Consider the following 19,719-nt stretch of genomic DNA (forward strand, 5'->3'; position numbering starts at 1 on the left):
ATCATTTATCCCCCAAGCAATTCCCGAGATGAGGACAAAATAATAAATCTCGAACTTTCTTAATGGAAAATTGTCCAAATATCGCCAGAACTATGCACCAGATCGTTGTATTGCAATCATGAACATGCAAAAGGTCCGCTATACAGGATAAGGGATAAACTTTGTACACTTTTGACATAGACGTGTATTCCCTAATTTATCAAAGAGTGTGCAGCAGATTTTTCACTTAAAAAAAGCAACCTAATATGTATAGAGGCGTCGATGGGGGGGGGAATGGTTCTCAAATAAAAGTGGGACAAACAAAAGCGAAAAATATAGCTACAAACGGCAGTTTTTGGAGTGTAAAATTTTAAAATTTTAAAGCTCGCTCGCTCCGCTCGCTCGCATTAAAAAAGTTTAACCGCTATGCCATTCTCCTGATGTTGCTGCCAGTGATTGACAGCAGGTACACCCGGTGCGCCCCCCTTAATTTCCAAAGCGAAAATATAGCTACAAACGACAGTCTTTAGGACTGGAAAATGTCAAAATTTTCAAGCTCACTCGCTTCGCTCGCTAGCATTTAATCAGTATGCCATTCTCCTGATGTTGCTGCCAGTAATTGCCGGCAGTTGCGCCCGGTGTGCCCCCTTAATTTTCCAAAGCGAAAAAATACAGCCACAAGCGGCAGTCTTTGGACTGTAAAATGTCAAAATTTTCAAGCTCGCTCGCTCCGCTCGCTCGCATTTAACCGCTATGCCATTCTCCTGATGTTGCTGCCAGTAATTGCCGGCAGTTGCACTCGGTGTGCCCCCTAAATTTCCAAAGCGAAGATATATAGCTACAAACGGCAGTGTTTAGACTGTAAAATGTCAAAATTTTCAAGCTCGCTCGCATTTAATCGCTATGCCATTCTCCTGATGTTGCTGCCAGTGATTGTGAGCAGGTGCGCCCCCTTAATTTCCAAAGCGAAAAATATAGCTACAAACGGCAGTTTGGGGACTGTAAAATGTCAAATTTTTGAAGCTCGCTCGCTTCGCTCGCTCGCATTTAATTATTATTCCATTCTCTTGGTGTTGCTGCCAGTAATTGCCAGCAGTTTTCGCCCGGTGCGCCCCCTTAATTTCCAAAGCGAAAAATATACCTACAAACGGCAGTTTTTGGACTGTCAAATGTCAAAATTTTGAAGGTCGCTCGCTTCGCTCGCTCGCATTTAATCATTATGCCATTCTCCTGATGTTGCTGCCAGTAACTGCCAACAGTTTTCGCCCGGTGCGCCCCCTTAATTTCCAAAGCGAAAAAATACAGCCACAAACGACAGTTTTTGAGACTGGAAAATGTCAAAATTTTCAAGTTCACTCGCTTCGCTCGCTAGCATTTAATCAGTATGCCATTCTCCTGATGTTGCTGCCAGTAATTACCGGCAGTTGCGCCCGGTGTGCCCCCTTAATTTCCAAAGCGAAAAAATACAGCCACAAACGGCAGTCTTTGGACTGTAATGTCAAAATTTTCAAGCTCGCTCGCTCCGCTCGCTCGCATATAACCGCTATGCCATTCTCCTGATGTTGCTGCCAGTAATTGCCGGCAGTTGCACTCGGTGTGCCCCCTAAATTTCCAAAGCGAAAAAGTATAGCTACAAACGGCAGTGTTAGACTGTAAAATGTCAAAATTTTCAAGCTCGCTCGCTCCGCTCGCTCGCATTTAATCGCTATGCCATTCTCCTGATGTTGCTGCCAGTGATTGTGAGCAGGTGCGCCCCCCTTAATTTCCAAAGCGAAAAACATAGCTACAAACGGCAGTTTGGGGACTGTAAAATGTCAAACTTTTGAAGCTCGCTCGCTTCGCTCGCTCGCATTTAATTATTATTCCATTCTCCTGATGTTGCTGCCAGTAATTGCCAGCAGTTTTCGCCCGGTGCGCCCCCTTAATTTCCAAAGCGAAAAATATAGCTACAAACGACAGTTTTTGGACTGTCAAATGTCAAAATTTTGAAGCTCACTCGCTTCGCTCGCTCGCATTTAATCATTATGCCATTCCCCTGATGTTGCTGCCAGTAATTGCCAACAGTTTTTGCCCGGTGCGCCCCTTAATTTCCAAAGCGAAAAAATACAGCCACAAACGACAGTTTTTGGGACTGGAAAATGTCAAAATTTTCAAGCTCATTCGCTTCGCTCGCTCGCATTTAATCATTATGCCATTCTCCTGATGTTGCTGCCAGTAATTGCCAGCAGTTTTCGCCCGGTGCGCCCCCCTTAATTTCCAAAGGGAAAAAATACTAGTACAGCCACAAAGGACATGTGGGACAGTAAAATATCAAAATTTTCAAGCTCACTTGCTTCGCTCGCTCGCATTTAATCGTTATGCCATTCTGATGTTGCGGCCCGATTGCCGGCAGTTGCGCCCCAGCCACAAACACAGCCACAAACGGCAGTCTTTGGACTGTAAAGTGTCAAAATTTTCAAGCTCGCTCGCCCCGCTCGCTCGCATTTAACTGTTATGCCATTCTCCTGATGTTGCTGCCAGTAATTGTCAGCAGTTGCGCCTGATGCGGCCCCCCTTAATTTCGAAAGCGAAAAAGTATAGCTACAAACGGCATTTTTTAGACTGTAAAATGTTAAAATTTTCATGCTCGCTCGCTCCGCTCGCTCGCATTTAATCGCTATGCCATTCTCCTGATGTTGCTGCCAGTGACTGACAGCAGTTGCGCCTGGTGTGCCCCCCTTAATTTCCAAAGCGAAGAATATAGCTACAAACGGCAGTTTTTGGACCGAAAAAATGTCAAAATTTTCAACGCAAAGAGATTTCACCCTAGGAGGGGGAAACCCCCCTACCATACCCTCCCCCCTCGCTTGATTCGTTCCCTCACATAACCGCTCCTCCTAAGATCAAATCCTGTCTACGCCGATGATAGGCCCCATTATTTAGTAGGCCTTCACAGTGATGTCGCACAGCAAGAGCTGAAATACCACAATTCTGTCATTCAATAATATATTGTGAATATTTCATTTTCTTATTTTTTTTAAGAAAAGAAAAGAAAATTTTCACCACAAGTGAGCACCAGATCGCTGAATTTCTGAAAATGCAAAATCTTCCTCGTGTGGGAGAGGCATACCCCCCCCCCCATACACACCCTTCCCCCGTTCGGTCCTTCCGCTCCCTCTCACAGATATTTCAAAAAAAAAAATGTTTTCATACTTTTAAGGTCTCATTTTCCGCCGAAAGTCGTCTCACAAGCAAAAAAAAAAAAAAAAAAGCAACAAGAACAAAAAGTCTTTATGTTGTTGCTGCCACTTTTCTCCCACTTTATATTTCATGCAAAAGAGTGGGGCATCCGATCCCTGTAAAGTGTGTGTGTGTGTGGGGGGGGGGGGAGGGGGGCACAAAGCTTCTCCCCCCACCCCCCCCCCCCCAAAAAAAAAGGCTGCGCCTGTCCGGTTATGGGCTTGTAATCGTGGTGATTGTGACCATCCCCCCCACTCCTCAGTATGGATTTACGCCGTTGTATGTTGCTTATTGTTCATTAACTGAAATGAGATTTTGCCTTTATGATAAAACGTATGATACGAAAGTAAATTCCGTCCAGAAATATACACAAAAGTATAGATCAAAGCTGTGTGTATTGTGAAAGACGAGTGTTTGAAAAATGCAACCTCCTGGAAAACCGATTTCATCACTTTTCCGCTTAATTCGGACAAATAAAACTAATATGGCATAGTCTCCAAGTATAGTTCTTTATAGATTAGTATGCTATGCTGATGATATCCAGATATACAAGTATATATCATTTCTACCTACCCAAACCAATGTCGTTGACATCTTTCAGAAACTTGAGGCTTGTATCCATGATGTCAAAAAGTGGATGAGCTCTCATTCTTTGAAGTTAAATCAGGAAAAGTCAGAGTTGTTATTACATATTGGCTCCAAAGTTCTACTTGATAAGGTCAGTCTTCCTTCTTTAACTGTTGATAATGATGTGGTTATCGCTCCATCTAAATCGTGTAGAAATCTTGGAGTATTATTTGATTCTACAATGTCCATGTCTGTTCAGATTTCTGCTGTCTGTAAATCCGTGAGGTATCAGTTACGCAATTTGGGCATTATTCGCAAGTATTTAACTCGTTCAGCCACAGAAAAAATAGTTCATGCTCTTATATCGTCCCGACTTGACTTTGGTAATGCAATCCTATTTCAGCTACCACAATCTCAACTTTCACGGTTACAAAAATTGCAAAATTCAGCAGCTCGTATTGTTACCCTTACCAGAAGAAATACTCACATTACCCCTGTTTTGTCCTCATTGCACTGGTTACCCATTGAATCTCGCATTGTATTTAAATTATTACTGTTTGTTTTTCATTGCATACACGGATCTGCCCCAGAGTACAATGTTAATTTGCTGACATTTTATAATCCTCCCAGATGTTTAAGGTCATCCGATTGTAGATTGTTTGTTGTTCCAAAAACGAAGAAATCATGGGGGGATCGGTCATTTGCACATGCTGGACCTTACCTGTGGAATCAGTTGCCTCAAGCTATCCGTTACATTTCGAATGTCGACTCCTATAAAGTTGCCCTCAAGACTGATTTGTTCGTAACCGTTTTTCAGTAGAATCGTATGTTATGATTTTTTTTTCTCCATCATTATTATTGTGGCATTCATTTTCACGTGCCTGTTTGTGTAAAGCTCACTTGAGCACGTCAGTTATGAGGAATTGGCGCATTATAAATACCCTGTATTATCATTATTATTATTATTATTATTATTATTATTATTATTATTATTATTATAGGTTTTCCCGGCCAATTTCGCACTTGTCTCAGTCCAATTCCTAATTGCTGCATTCAATTTAGCACAATTTAGCCTAGATGGCATGTTCGGTATTTCAATTTTATAATCTTTTCATTCAAATTCATTTTGGAGCATTTGGCATTTTACCTTTAACATCATTCGAATCAGCACTTTTTCAGTTCAAATTCGTAAGACAAGCCCCATTTCGCAAATCGTTCATTCAATTTAGCATGATATAGTCACGTGATCACGTATACGCTGTGCTCGTTCATTCGAATTCATTTTTGGGCATCCAATTTCGCATTTACTGCAGTCAATTTAGCAGACACGTTCGAGCTTCTTTTATTCCTTTTTTCCATTTTCATTCATCATAGGTATTGTTTGCAAGCAGCTTAACATTTCATATTTTCGTATTCATTCTTTATTCTGATATCACCTTTGCAACAGTACTTTCAAAATATGTGTATGTGTTTATAATGTTCGATAGAATTATTTCATTCACAGATACATTAATCTTAAATTTGTTTTGACATTCATTGGGAGAAGGAGGTTTAAATTTACATCGTGATTATTTCTTTCATCTGCATATTTCATTATTTTCATTTGGTGGGTGCTGTATTGCGTTAATCATCATTAGGAATAAAGTTCTTGGATCAGCTCTAGCCATCAATTAGCCATCGATTTGTCAAGGTTATTACCCTTAAATTAGGGTTAGGGTAAGGGTTTAGGGTTAGAGTTTGGATTAGGGTTAGGATTAGGTTCAGGATTAGGATTGGGGTTAGGGTCGGGGAAGGGTCCTGGGTAAGTGACCAGGGGATGATTGCCCTAGACCCGGTTGAGGTTTATCCAGCTTGGAACATACTCCGACTTTTACTTTAATGCCTTCATAATAGACATGGGCTCAAAGGGAATTAGACAGTTGGACTCTTTCTCTTGATCCTCCAAGGTTTTATAAAATTCAAGTCGCGTAAAGGGGACAATGTTTTGTATTCAGGCATCCATTTGCCACTTTGCAGAGTGGATGCAGTAAGAATAGAGTGTGACTTACAAAAGAAGTCATTTGCATGAATTAATTTTGTATCATAGCTTTGTTGACAGATCTAGAGACCTGGCAAAAAGTTTTCTGTAAGACATTCTTTGTGTTGATATTCTATCTGGACAAATAGGCATTCTGTGTACCATAGGCATGTCTTCAGCTATTACACTATAATCATAATATTCATTAGTGTGTTCTTTCATTTCCGATTAGCATTATCAGGTTACACGCGCAGCTTCCCCGGGGTAAAGTTCAGCGGTATTGATTATATCCGAAATAGAATTGACAATGACGATTCTTTTGATGAATTGATGTAAATAAAACATTTGTCAAAGTAGGCATGGTAGAGAGAATTTCATTCAATGACTTTCTGTAACAAAACGCGTAATCATCATTCTCAGTGTTATCTCTAATACCCTGCAACACGTTGTGCTCATTCAATACAATAAGTGTTCGTCCAATACTCATACCATGTTTGAATGAAGCATTCCATTCAGTACTATACCAATAAACTGAAGCAATAGAGCATGAAACTACTGTTCATCAATCTTCAAGGAACACCGTCGGTGAAGCTGGTTGACGGACCCTCTCACCTGGACGGCCTACTAGTCACCGGATCAGACCGATATGTCTGTTTTGATGGATTTACCAACGCAACTGCAAAGCTAGTCTGTGAGGAGCTCGGTTCTCCAGCGGCAAAGGAGTTCTCTGGTCAGATTTTGACCAGTAATCATACAGCAGCAGGGAGGAGGGTTGAACGCCTATCGTGTTCGAACGGTGACTACAGAATTTGACAATGAAATTAATACTCGTAGTACTCGATGCGTACTTGAGTGTACAATACCTCACTGAAAGATCAAGATTATTTCGATTAAAAACACATGGTAAATTCATCACTCAATATTTGCCGAATAGTGCAATTTATTTTCATTGTCATAACTTGATTTCTTTTGAAATTCCCGTCTTATTTGGTGACTACTGTTAACATCATTACAATTTTTCATTACATGGGTCATTTCTTGCTGACTCTTAGTAACATCGTGAGTTCTTGAACCTGACTGACATAAACGTTGATAACTACCTAATAAATCCGTGTTAAGTAGCAGCCACGATATTCACGTCGATGTGTGTCGATCAGTTGCCCCCCCCCCAAAAAAAAAAACAAAAAACAAACAAACAAAAACAAAACAAAACAAAACAAAACAAAACAAAAACTCAAGAATATCATTGATTTGAATAAATACGCAGTACCCATCGCATGCTATAAGTAATAAAACCAGCACTAACTGTCGGGCGGAAGCTCAGTGGTCTAGTGGATAAGACGCCTGTACGGTGATCAGAAGGTCGTAACTTCAAATCCTGCCCAAGTATGTATGCCCATGATTTCTTTCGTGGCTACTACTAAAAACTGATTAATTCCGTGCATATATTTACGTCGATGTACATTATAGGGCAATTTGTCAATCAGTTGCAATAAAACAACTCTACGCAAGAATTTCATTACTTTGAATAAATCGTGAGTTCTAAATTAAGAAACTATTGCATAGCTCAATTGTCCTCGATACCAATGTACAGGATCTCTACGTTTGGATGAATGCTTATCGACAACCACCGAGTGTTCTTCAAACAGAGCTGTTAGGCTCAAATGCCCGAGGTAAGACATGCCATATACAGAATCCATGAATAATTATGCGTATACACTCTTTACTTGTGAACACACTTTTGGCTCGTGTTTTGAAAAAGAAATCGAAAAGATCGGAAAAAAACAGAATCACAATATTCATGACTTTCAGAGGATTACGTCCGGAGATTCGAGTTGTAGGGTACCATTGTCACTCGGAGTTGATGTTGCAAAATATTGGAAGGAAAAGATAGAGACACAAGTTACTGTTTGAGAAAGAAAACCTCACATGGAGATCCTTAATCTTTAATCCTCCTTGAAATGTTTTAAAGTCTACATGTTTGTATGAATGTATATTTGGTTTATGGAATTGATATAATTGTATAATGATTGTTAGTGTTAAATATTATATTGTTGAAATCGGCGCATTATTTTCACGGATGTCATCTGTATTATATGTTCTTACAATTGTGATTTGTAACTTTCGATGTATACCTGCAATTATCTAAATAATTGACCTGGTTATGTATGTTAAATATTTCCTTGAATAAAGAAATGATTCCACCACCCCCCCCCCCCCCAAAAAAAAAAAAAAAAAAATATATATATATATATATATATATATACATATATTTCGCAATATAATCAAACACGTTTACGTACACATATCATGAACTTGATTTTGTTTAAACTGAGAGAAAAAAACCCTTATCATTATGCCAGTATGCAGTTACAAAATCCCCTTTGTTGGATGATTCCCTGTTCCTTAAATTGAATATGCTCTTTATTTCCATTGACTGCATGTTTTCTATCTCTATATTTTAATCATCTGAAGTCATTGACACCTGCATAAAAAACGATAAGGATGATATTATATTAGCCGCACTTGCTGGTTTTCATCATATTTTGAAACTGCGTAGAACCCGGATTTCTCGGATGCTACAAGGATAACGAACAGGAATTTCAGGCCGTTTCTAACTTAGGATTTGGCGTTCATTCGGACGAAGAGTGTATATCTACCTGTTCTGAAAACTCCGTAAATAATGGCGTTGCTGTCATGCACCAAGAGGGATGCATATGTTTCCAGTCGGAAGTGTATACAAACATTCTTTCTGGTCGAAGCTTTTCCCACAATTGGACTTGTCCTCTCAGGACACAGCTTGAATCCGACCAATTTTATTCATTTAACCGTGAGTATCAGAAGTATTTTTTTTTTTTCATAGAGATTAAAATAAATGCAGCCAAACATCAGTCAACGTAGTCGGTGTTAATTGGTCCTGTGTAATAATGGCATAAAATGTAGTTTGTTATTACACGCACCAGCGTGCTTTTAATTGAAATAAGAAGTTATTCCAAACCCCCTGGTAAATAATATTTGAGTCTTTTAATATTGTCTTTTTCAAGTGTTCACTGATCAGTTGATTATCACTGATTTTTTTTTTATTATCTTCGTTGATGGCACCATACATTAAGATTAGATACAGAAACTACAAGGACTAATTATCATGTATACGGGTAAGTATATTATTCATGTTTCTTAGTGATTCTATACACGGCTTGGAAAAATAAGATTGAGTCATACATTTTCCTTTTACGTGTAATAAAAGTGTGTGTGTGTGTGTGTGTGTGTGTGTGTGTGTGTGTGTGTCTGTGTGTGTGTGTGGGTGCTGGTCTTTCTGATCTGAGATCCGCGGGTACTTCATTGTCGCGTCGGTCCAAGGGACTAACAAGTGAATTATTATGTTGTAGGAAAAAGATATATTGTAATATATTCTCCTTGATTATTATTATGATTGCATATTAACATGATTGATTATGACAAGTTAATCCCTGCCTTCTTTATTCATTGAAAGTCTCCCTTGGGTTTTGTGATCATCCGGGGATTGTGCCTAACGGTCTTTGGGACTCGAACATCACACGCTTCGGGTCCAAGATAACTCTCGCTTGTGGCAGAGAGTTCGTCGTGAACGGGAGTGCGACAATGCAGTGTATGGGACTACCAGGGCGGTCGACCTACTTCCCTGTTTGGAACACTTCAACTCCGTCTTGCCGTGAAGCCAGAAAGGAGACAAACGGTGTGACGTGCAAATACATTCTACGGTATAATCTTGCCTAATCTCTGATAACCACTGGAGCATTTCAAAGTGATCTGCCACCAATTAGTGTGGAACAATGACAAATGATTGTGACGACATTGAATTAGTACTTCCACATCTGATGGGACAATTGAACTAAGTAACTAAGTCTTATTTCGGTCTTTTATGTTTATGAGAATGATGCGTTTTTGAAAATGCCCCTGGATATTTTTCGCCTTTATTAGAAAACATACAAAAAGAGGTGAAATGTATTTTAATATCAACGAGTGATTCATGACAGATTACTACAGCGCTTTCATCACTACGTTTCAATAAGACAACATTTTAAGTCCGTGAAGTTTCTGAGTGACATTTTATGCTACGCTATGGGACGAATTCTGTTTATGTGGTTGTCACTATTTTTGTGTGTGGGTCTTTTGTTTACAGACGATGAGTGGGAAGATGTCAACATCAGCATAAAGCCCACACAAAGTATGCAAAACACGTCTAATGGTAAGTACCAAGGCTTGCAGTTATATAGCTCATCATATCCGCATGAACAAAATTTTTTGTGTTATAACAAATGTCCTAAAGATTATGATTATGATAATTATAATAGATAATAATAGCATGCTCATGAAGCACAATCTCTACCAGCCTCTAAGCGCTTTTTGAAAAACCGTGACAACAACAACAAAGATGACGTCAAAGATAATATCAATCAATATCAAAAATATTAGAGAGAAATGTTCATCTTCCTCGAAATTCAGTTGTCGTTAATGTGGTATTATTTCATTTGACTGCAACGGTTGATTTGAGACATGTTAGAAAACAAAGACAATCACATGATTAGACCAGTTCGTAATTCCACTTTGCGCATGAGCAGAAAAAGATCATTTGTACCAACAGGCATTTCAGTTTGTAAATTCACTGAGATAAGCATCTGTGATGCGATAATTATTCATATGATCCTTATCTAAATGGTGCTTGCCAGCACATCACCTGACAGCAAGAATGGTATTTCGCAATATAAAAGGAAATAGGCTGTTATTGCATTCAGTGGCGTATCTAGGGAAAACGGCGCCCGGGGCAAGCACGAAAATTGCGCCCCTAATTTCTGAAAAAGTGTTCAACCCCAACCCCATCCCGGTAGGGACTTTAAACAAAGTCCACATGATGCTTTTTCAAGCACTTGAAAGGGATCTTTTGAGGGTGATTTAAATGTAATGAATTTGATAGATTTTGGCGAGCGGGCGCAGCGAGCGAGCCGAAATTTTTTGTATACATGGAATTCTTGTCATTTTTTGCTTACCAAATCTTACAATTCTAATCAAGATATAGTGACAGCCTTATAGATATCGATTTATACCAAAAAACTGAGGACTTTAAAAAAATACACTAAATTAGTGCGCGCGAGTGAGCTGAAATTTGTAAATGTCCTCGTCATCATCACGTATTGTTCTTATCTTTTTTTATATAAATTTTGGCGAGCGAGCGCAGCGAGCGAGCCGAAAATTTTTGTATTTCAGCTTACAAAACATGGAATTCTTGTCATTTTTTGCTTATTAAATCTCACAATTATAGTGACGACCTTATAGTTAACGATTTATACCAACAAACTGAGGACTTGAAAAAATACTCTAAATTAGTACGAGCGAGTGAGCCGAAATTTGTATATTATTTCTGCGTCATCATTACGTTTTTTTCTTATATTTTTTTAATTTTTTTTTGCGCCCCCCTCCCCCGTATGTTCGAAACCGTTGGCGTCCTCTTTTATTCCAATCGGCGATCGCTTCATAACAAATGAAATTGCAGTCGCTGCTCCGTGTAACATTTTTCCTGCTAAATATAAAATGACACGAGTGAACACAATAGGCATTATCATTTTGTCCGCGTCATCGTCACGTTTTGTTCTTATCTTCTTCTTTTTTTTTAATACAAATTTTGGCGAGCGAGCGCAGCGAGTGAGCCGAAAATGTTTGTATTTCAGCTTACAAATCATGAAACTCTTGTCATTTTTTGCTTATTAAATCTTACAATTCTAATCAAGATATAGTGACGGCCTTATAGATAACGATTTATACCAACAAACTGCGGACTTGAAAAAATACTCTAAATTAGTACAAGCGAGTGAGCCGAAATTTGTATATTTCCGCGTCATCATTACGTTTTGTTCTTATCTTGTTTGATTTGTTGTTGTTTTTTGCGCCCCCCCCCCCCCGTATGTTCGAAACCTTTGACGCCCTCTTTTGATCCAATTGGCGATCGCTTCAGAACGAATGAAATTGCAGCCGCTGCTCCGTGAAACATTTTGCCTGCTAAATACAAAATGACATGTGTGAACACAATAGACACTGTCATTTTGTCATCATCACGTTTTGTTCTTACCTTCTTTTTTATATAAATTTTGGCGAGTGAGCGCAGCGAGCGAGCCGAAAATTTGTGTATTTCAGCTCACAGAACATGGAATTTTTTGTGTGAACACAATAAACATTGTCATTTTGTCCGCGTCATCATCATTTTTTGTTTTTTCTTCTTCTTTTCTTTTTTTTCTTCTTCTTCTTCTTTTTTTCTTCTTCTTCTTCGTTTTTTTTTTTCGTTTTTTTGCGCCCCCAAGGAGTGGCGCCCGGGGCACGTGCCCCCCTTGCCCTCCCCCACCCTAGATACGCCACTGATTGCATTCAATACAAAACAATGAAATGGATGCCCGCTAAATTGTCAACTGATGGAGTATTCTGATCACCTGCTCTAAACGCGAGATAATTCTTTGTTTGAACATGAATTCCATAAATATTGTTACGTCAGGCAAGCTTAGGCATTATACCGCTTTGAAAACGAGTGAAGTGCCTAACTAACTGAGAAAAAAGAAATGTCATTTGTACCAATGTGTACATGAGCTAATTACGAACTGGCTTATTCAATAAAATGCCGACTTCTCTTTTGTGAGCACTCATACACTACAAACAGTTACTGTTGTACTTTGATCACCATGCAAATAAGTCTGATATCTGACAGATGCATGAATTGTTCTGTATATGCATGTACGTATTGTCGATCTGGAAAGTGTGAAAACTGTAATATTGCACAGAAAAGTGCTGTCACAAAAAGTACAAACTGATTAGGAGATTTTCCATCAACATGTACTAGCATATACTGTATTGCCTGTGTTTTGATTACAATGCACAGGGCATAGACCGACGATTCAAGTTCTGACGTCATTTGGAGAGACAACAGTTACTGTAACTTCTTCGACACGTGAGTTTAGTAATTGATTCAACCCATATAGCAAGTGGGTTTTTTTTTTTTTACTGCATTTCCCCTTCTCACTGGCAGTAATTTCGTCAAAACTATTTTGCTGCAATTGATCTACATTTTAGGTAATCCTTTTGTTAACATATTTTTATAGCAAAAGCGAACCACGGGTGACAATTCATGGTAAATTCGACATCATTTTATTTGAATTTAAATTCAAGGTATGAAAGTGCTACTGCTTTATTTATGATGACAAAAAGTCTGATACTAAAATAACATTGGAATCAATAAAGCGTTTGCCCAGTTCTTTTTTTTTTTATGAAAGTTTGTGAGTTGAGTTCATATCTAAACAATGAACGCATTATAAGAAGAAAGCAGCAGACAGTAAAGACAGACAGAAAGACGATGCATATTCAAAAGTCAGAATACCCATTGTCCATGAAGAAATGGCAAGTTGTAATGTGCTTTTCTTTTTCAAGAGGGACTGAAGAAAACAGTAGTATCGTTACTGTCATAGAACACATTGCGTTGGTCGAACAGAAATGCATTTTCTTGAAAAAGCTCCAATCGTGAATATGGCTTACAAAAGCGATCAAGTACATTACGTCTGCCTATGCAAAATAAACATTTACAGAAAATTTTGTTAATCCTTTATTCGTTTACAGTTTTGTTCAGGTTTGAATGCTCTGCCTGAATGTAAATCAGGGACTTGGGAACTGTTGTGATAAACATTTCGACTACAGTAATCACTTCAGAATCTGCTTATACGAATTTGTGTAATAATTCCCCTATGCTCTTTCCGTCAAGTATGTGAACTTCTATCAGTACAACACTTCAAACCGGGCACGAATAATCTGATTTTCTGAAGTCTCTCATCTCATGCTATCTTAACAGTCACTCGTCAACAGCAAAAACAATTTTTTTTTTATGTTAGTATACTGCGATAATTCAGCAAAGTGAGAAATCTTGCCAGGTTACAGAGTAGAAATATTTCTCTTCATAATGATTTGATCTGATTATAAAAACAAACAAACGTAATTTCTGCCTATAGTCATCATAAAGAGAAAAAAAAAAACTACGAGAGCAAATTCTTCCTCCATTGATTTTTAAGGTGACGATGGACTCACTAAATGATTTATCTTCCAGATACCGAACCAGATACCGAACTTGATGAGATGAATTTTATTACTTACATCCTGGGAACCCTTCTTGGTGTTGTTTTCGCCGTGCTTGTCATACTGTCCATGATAATGGCTTGGTGGAAACATCAAAAGAAAAGGTGACTTTTAAAAAAAAAAAATACAAACTATTATATGGGATGTAAGGGAAGGGGGTGTGAATTTTTGTGAAAACTAGTTTGTAAATCTAGGGTGTGGAATCATTGTATGCAACCCAGGAAACAAATAAAGCATATTCAGAAGTGAGTGTACATTACTGAATGCACATGAATGTTGAAGTAAGTTTGCTGATTTGTATTCTTCTCACATAACTATTGGTGGGTGGACTTGTTATCATGAAAACCCGAGTTTCTGGTCGCCAGACATTTTATCATGTTATTATTCCATCTGTCGCCCAAAACTTTCATTGATACAGTATTTTTTTCAACATACTTTACGAAAACCAACACCAAATCAATAGCAAGGAGCCGCCTATGTATACACAGTCAAAAAACTAAAGAAAAGGATACGGACAACTCAGAAAAACAGGCAAAGACAAAATGATGTGGAGTTGAATTTTGGAGGCTGTCAAGCGAGTGTGAGTGGTTAGACTGCCAATTTGTGAATGCAGGCTTATCATACGAAATAAGTATCTCTCCCAGTCCAAGTCCAAGTATTGAGCCAGCCTTGTGGTATTGTTTTAAAACAATAAAAGACATTCATCTTGATTTGATTTGCTGATCTCGTATATATGACTCCTATAATTTTTTGAAATAAAAATTGCATCTTTTAAAGACCCCGTATCGTGGGGATACATGGATTCGAAGGCGGGCCCGGTTCGGGTATATTCGAAAATCCCCGTAACAAATTGTGCACAGTTTTATCACTGATCACTGATGTGCAAGTACATACTCAGCCTAAAAAAAAAAAAATAATAAATAAATAAAAAAAGGGGGGAGGGGAGAAGAAAAATCTTGACTGGAATCGTCCCTAAAACAACTGGCTGACGAGCACTATTCGTTGTTTCGAATATGCCTCGGTGGGCAGCGAATTAAGACCGATTCAATCGGACACCTACATTTTCCAGTGTTACCGAGTCTTTAATTATTGAAAATTCTCACCAGTCGTCTGAATAGTGTGCAGGGAGAAAGCCTCGAATGATATAACAATAGGAAGTCAAGCTTACTAGACCTTCAAATTGAAATGAACCTAATCAAAAGTAAAGTGGCACGGGTGAACACGAAGAAAGGGCAAAATGAATATATCTCTTTTTGTCAGCTCTAGGATTTCCGACTTTATTACACCAAACTACATGGTCACGCGTCAAGCGCTGTTGATACAACGACACTATACTATGCGATTGCGCACCATGATTCTTTTGCAGTTTTTCAAACACTTTCGGTCTGATGTAGGCTTTCTCAGATTTACCGATTTAATACACTAGAAACCCTTCAAACAGTTTTCATCTCCAATAATTGAAATCACACTAATGTTGCATTTGATGTTTATATTGGCCATAAATATAATGTACTTTAATGATGAGCAAACTTTCAGTTTAGTTTAATAACCTCTTAATTGTGGTTTTCATGGAAATTTGTATCTTTTTTCTTTGTTCCATTTATTGCAGACAGCTGGGGGAAATTACGCATTTGCCTAGACTATAAAGTTTAAAGCCTCTCTTTTGAGTACACACTTTTGCAGAGTGTGTACTGTCTTTCCATTGTTTAAATGTGTTTGGGAAGTCTGTTTACACTGACGTATATATTTCATTTTAAATCTTAGATTCTGCTCTTCCACAATCTACTCTTAACTAAAAATCCATGTATGCGACTTTTTAGTGGCTTTGCGATGCACGGTCACATGCGTAAAATCATAAAATTCAATTTCCCCATTAAATTGCAGACATTGGAGATCCCAAACCTCGCATCAGTCAAATGTTCACCCAAATGGCGGGCAGCTTCAGATGAATCCCATCGACATTTCTGTACAAGAGCCAATCACGACGGATCATACCGTTTTGTCGGACGCTACCAATCCCAGTGCTACAACAGCTGGTAGCTTTTTGCCTCATATTCTGGGCAACACCGTCGGAGACAGAGGGGGCCATCTCGGGCACACTAGTCACATCTACCAAGATGCTGAAGAGATAGACGAGGGGCTTTCTACCTTTATCAGCATAAATCGTGACTTCCCTTGTACAGTTCCTGACGAAAGTCACATAAATACCGGCATCGGCACTTCTTTGACCTCAATGAATATTCCTTCTGATAATGAATATTGTGGCCTGCAGGAGACATCGCTGGACCAACCAGCGTGTGCTTATGGAGATGATAATGACTACCAGGATGTAGAACTTTGTAAATCGGACGGGATGATGAATGGTGCCATTAGATCCACTGGTAAAGCGTGCTTGTTTGATGACAGTTATTACAATTCACTGACGTTATTTCACGATTCATCCGAAATGCCTACAGAAAGCGAGTACGATCACCTCAATCATGCTTTCCCTGACGACAGAACAGGAAGTCGCAACCCTGGTCTGTCACCTATTGGTCAAACTTCACAGCATAAGATCTACCCTGACAGAAAATATAGTAAGCCCTGTTCCAGCAAGGATGCCATAAAAGCCATGCCTTCTGAAGACGTCTTCTACTATCAACTGAATCCGGAGCAACAAAGTGACACTGATACCAACAAGCAACCGCGATGTCCTGATGCCTTCGACTCCGGAGATTATAGTCTGTTGAATCCTGAAAAAGACTTCGCCAATGCTCTTTGTTCCAAGATGATAGAAGGGGACAGCATCAATGATTGTTACGACACCGAGATTCAGAACCCGGAGAGTTTTACGTCAAGATCCCAAACCCGAGAGGACATGTACGCGACGGTGAACAAAACAGTAGGTAACATTTCGATCGTAGAACCGCCACCGTGTGAGGAGCTCTATGCACAGGTGGATAAAACACGAGGAGCTTCTAGGGTTGAGTCAGAGCCAACGATGCAGGAAGAAATCTATATGAACTACACTAATATGTAGGTGGCTATTTGAAAGAATTCGAATTAACGAAGGTGGCACAAATGAAACCATGAATTCGAATTCACGAAGGTGGTACAAATGAAACCATGGTTTTAAACCATGGTTTCATTTGTACCACCTTCATGAATTCGGGCCTGTGGGTTCTCACAGAATGTATATACCAAAACAGCACATAATCCACAAGTTCTTAGAAAGTATAATACATTATTTTGTGATTGTTATTTTGAAATCTTTCACTTTATTGCGAAAATCAATATGCAAATTAAGATTATGAACGACATTTTATAATAAATCAATAGACAAAATTGCAAAAGAAACAAAATGATTCAAATAGCGATTATTTTTTTTATGTGCGGATGTATCATTATAGTGTTGATGGATATCTTAAAGTTTGATGATGTAATATAGTGTATAAATTCAACCAAGTAGCTTATTATTAACATTTTTCCTTTTTCCTCTAAGATTTCATGCTTTCAAGGATTAAGCCATGGTAATAACTGTGCTTACATCCGTGTACATTTACAAAGATTACGGCGTATTATCAGCTTAACTGACAACCTCCCCCCCCCCAAAAAAAAAAAACAAAAACAAAAACAAAAACAAAAACAAAACAAAACAAACAAACAAACAAACAAACACACAAACAAACAAACTGAAGAGCTGTACATTACAGGTCTGTAATAATTTTAAATGAAACGCAGTTTGGAGACTATATTGTCACTATAGTAATCTGTTACAGGGTGATGGGTGACACGAGCAAGACAGAAATTGAAATGAATGATAATAGCACTCGGTGAAAATAGTAACCATTACGCTGTTGATGTAATCACCATATACAAGGAAAAATGGATGCATCCGTGTGTAATAAACTTACAAGTTCTCATACTTGATAACCAAATTGTCGCAGTGAGATCAGAATGAATCCATTACTAAACCATGTATTTCATGATTCCATAGATAACGTATGAACTTGACAGAATATCAAACTCATGTTAAATTGATACATGTATGTGATGCTAAAACCGTAACAATTATAACGTGAGACCAAAAGAATAGGGTATGATTTTAAAGAATTCCATTCACTCACGGTATTGTCTTCATCACTGGACTGGAGTGAAATGTTATCTCGTGTTATCGTAACGATGGACACGCTTGTATGTATGATGGTTGTTTTTTCTATATTAATATGTGTAATGTTTTTAACTGATATATGTTCCGTAATAAAAGAATTAATAAGCTTCTGGAGTGCTTTTCAATGATGAAAAGTTTGTGCCCATTATTACCATAATCCTATTAAAAGAACGGCAAAGAAATCGCCAATTACATACAGTCCGACCTCTCCTATCCGGCCTCCCTTTATCCGGATGCGATCTCGGCGTGATTTTTTTTTTTTCAATCTAATAATTACGGGGAAAAGGGGAATTTCAAACTCAAACAAAATTCCTAGACGAACCCACATGAATTAAATATTATTCTCAATATAATGAAGATACATTTACATCTAATTTTCTTCTAACATGCATTCGGACATTTACTACCCCCCCCCCCCAAATCACCGTAGGAACATGGACAAAAAAATTTATCATTAAATCAAGGCACGGTACAGGCGATAGTTCGTCGGCAGCTGCGCGTATTAAACATTGAGTCTCAAATCCCTTATCCGCATTAGCTCAGGTCCCTACATGTCCGGATAGAGAGGTCGGACTGTATATGCACAGTTCAAACAGAAATGACATGAACGTTTTCCTATATCTTAGCATAAAATTCACAAAATCAACACAAAGTTGTCACTTCCAACTTCACGTGATGACTCAAAATAGGTGACATAATTCAACCTATATAGTCAGTCTTTAATTTGCTATATTTTCTGAAAGAGTCATGACAGAGTTAATCAGTTTCTGGATTTTTGTCGATGGTAAAAATTTTGTACCATTCATTACCCAAACCCATCACAAGAACGGCAAAGAAATTGTAAATAACATATACGCAGTTTCAATAGAAATGATATGAAAGTTTTGCTACATTTTAGCATAAGATATGAGAGTTAGCATTCTAGCAAATGAAATAGAAAAGGTAATAATGCTGCTCAATACCGAACGACTTTTTGGAACTAACACAGGTATGACACGTCGAAGTACAGATTTTGAATGAATGGTTTCCGAAGTTGCAGTTTGTGTGTCATCTAAATCACCTATTTGAAATGTGCTTGTTTAAATATCTGCAACATGGTGACGAATCAGAAATATACGTGACGAATCTTTCATCATTTGCTTGGTTGTCCACATTTGCGTGAGATATAAGATAGAGGAGGTCAGTTGAACTGAAGAATCGCAAGTAATCTTAATGGACATTTGTAGGCTAATTTCCTATGTAAAAATAGATGCACTTAACATTAACATCACATTATTATTGGTTATCATAGCAAACAATCAATTAAGGCAGTTGTTTATTGCCTTTGTGCGGTGAATTTGAGTTCGTGAGGATTATTTCTTTTCAAGGAAAAAATGCGTTGCCTACAAAGCTTTTCAGCTGTCTCTGAAGGAGTGGAAAGAGAGTTAAGTTTCAATTACGCTTACCGACATGGAACAGAATGCATAAGATACCATTTATGCGTATGTAACTGTGATAACAGTGCAATAAAAAATTGTAAGAAGAAAAGCAGGGGCTTATATGCAAAATAAAAAACAAACTATCTTCTGATAATATTATAATTATTGTATAGCACAGTCTATGTTTCGTGCGTGTATGTGTTTTTATTCCTACGTATAGGACACCA

At 38.3% G+C, this 19,719-nt stretch overlaps 1 protein-coding gene across 1 annotated transcript; it reads left to right on the plus strand.

The window, feature by feature from the left end:
- Positions 1–9,403: 9,403 nt before the first annotated feature.
- LOC140240906 (uncharacterized) lies at positions 9,404–16,943 on the plus strand. The gene is made up of 5 exons (XM_072320684.1): positions 9,404–9,497; positions 9,945–10,010; positions 12,684–12,752; positions 13,896–14,028; positions 15,809–16,943. The coding sequence occupies exons 1-5, from the start codon at positions 9,404–9,406 to the stop codon at positions 16,941–16,943; spliced, it is 1,497 nt and encodes a 498-aa protein (XP_072176785.1).
- Positions 16,944–19,719: the final 2,776 nt, after the last annotated feature.

Source organism: Diadema setosum, chromosome 17, assembly GCF_964275005.1.
Source record: "Diadema setosum chromosome 17, eeDiaSeto1, whole genome shotgun sequence".
NCBI classification, from domain to species: Eukaryota; Metazoa; Echinodermata; class Echinoidea; order Diadematoida; family Diadematidae; genus Diadema; species Diadema setosum.

What these genes read in the sequence shown, in the direction of transcription:
- LOC140240906 (XM_072320684.1), top strand. Translation starts at nt 9,404, where the DNA reads ATGCAGTGTATGGGACTACCAGGGCGGTCGACCTACTTCCCTGTTTGG. An exon ending in AGCCAGAAAGGAGACAAACG is followed by an intron (nt 9,498 to 9,944) that starts GTGTGACGTGCA and finishes TTTTGTTTACAG; the next exon opens with ACGATGAGTGGGAAGATGTC. An exon ending in TATGCAAAACACGTCTAATG is followed by an intron (nt 10,011 to 12,683) that starts GTAAGTACCAAG and finishes TACAATGCACAG; the next exon opens with GGCATAGACCGACGATTCAA.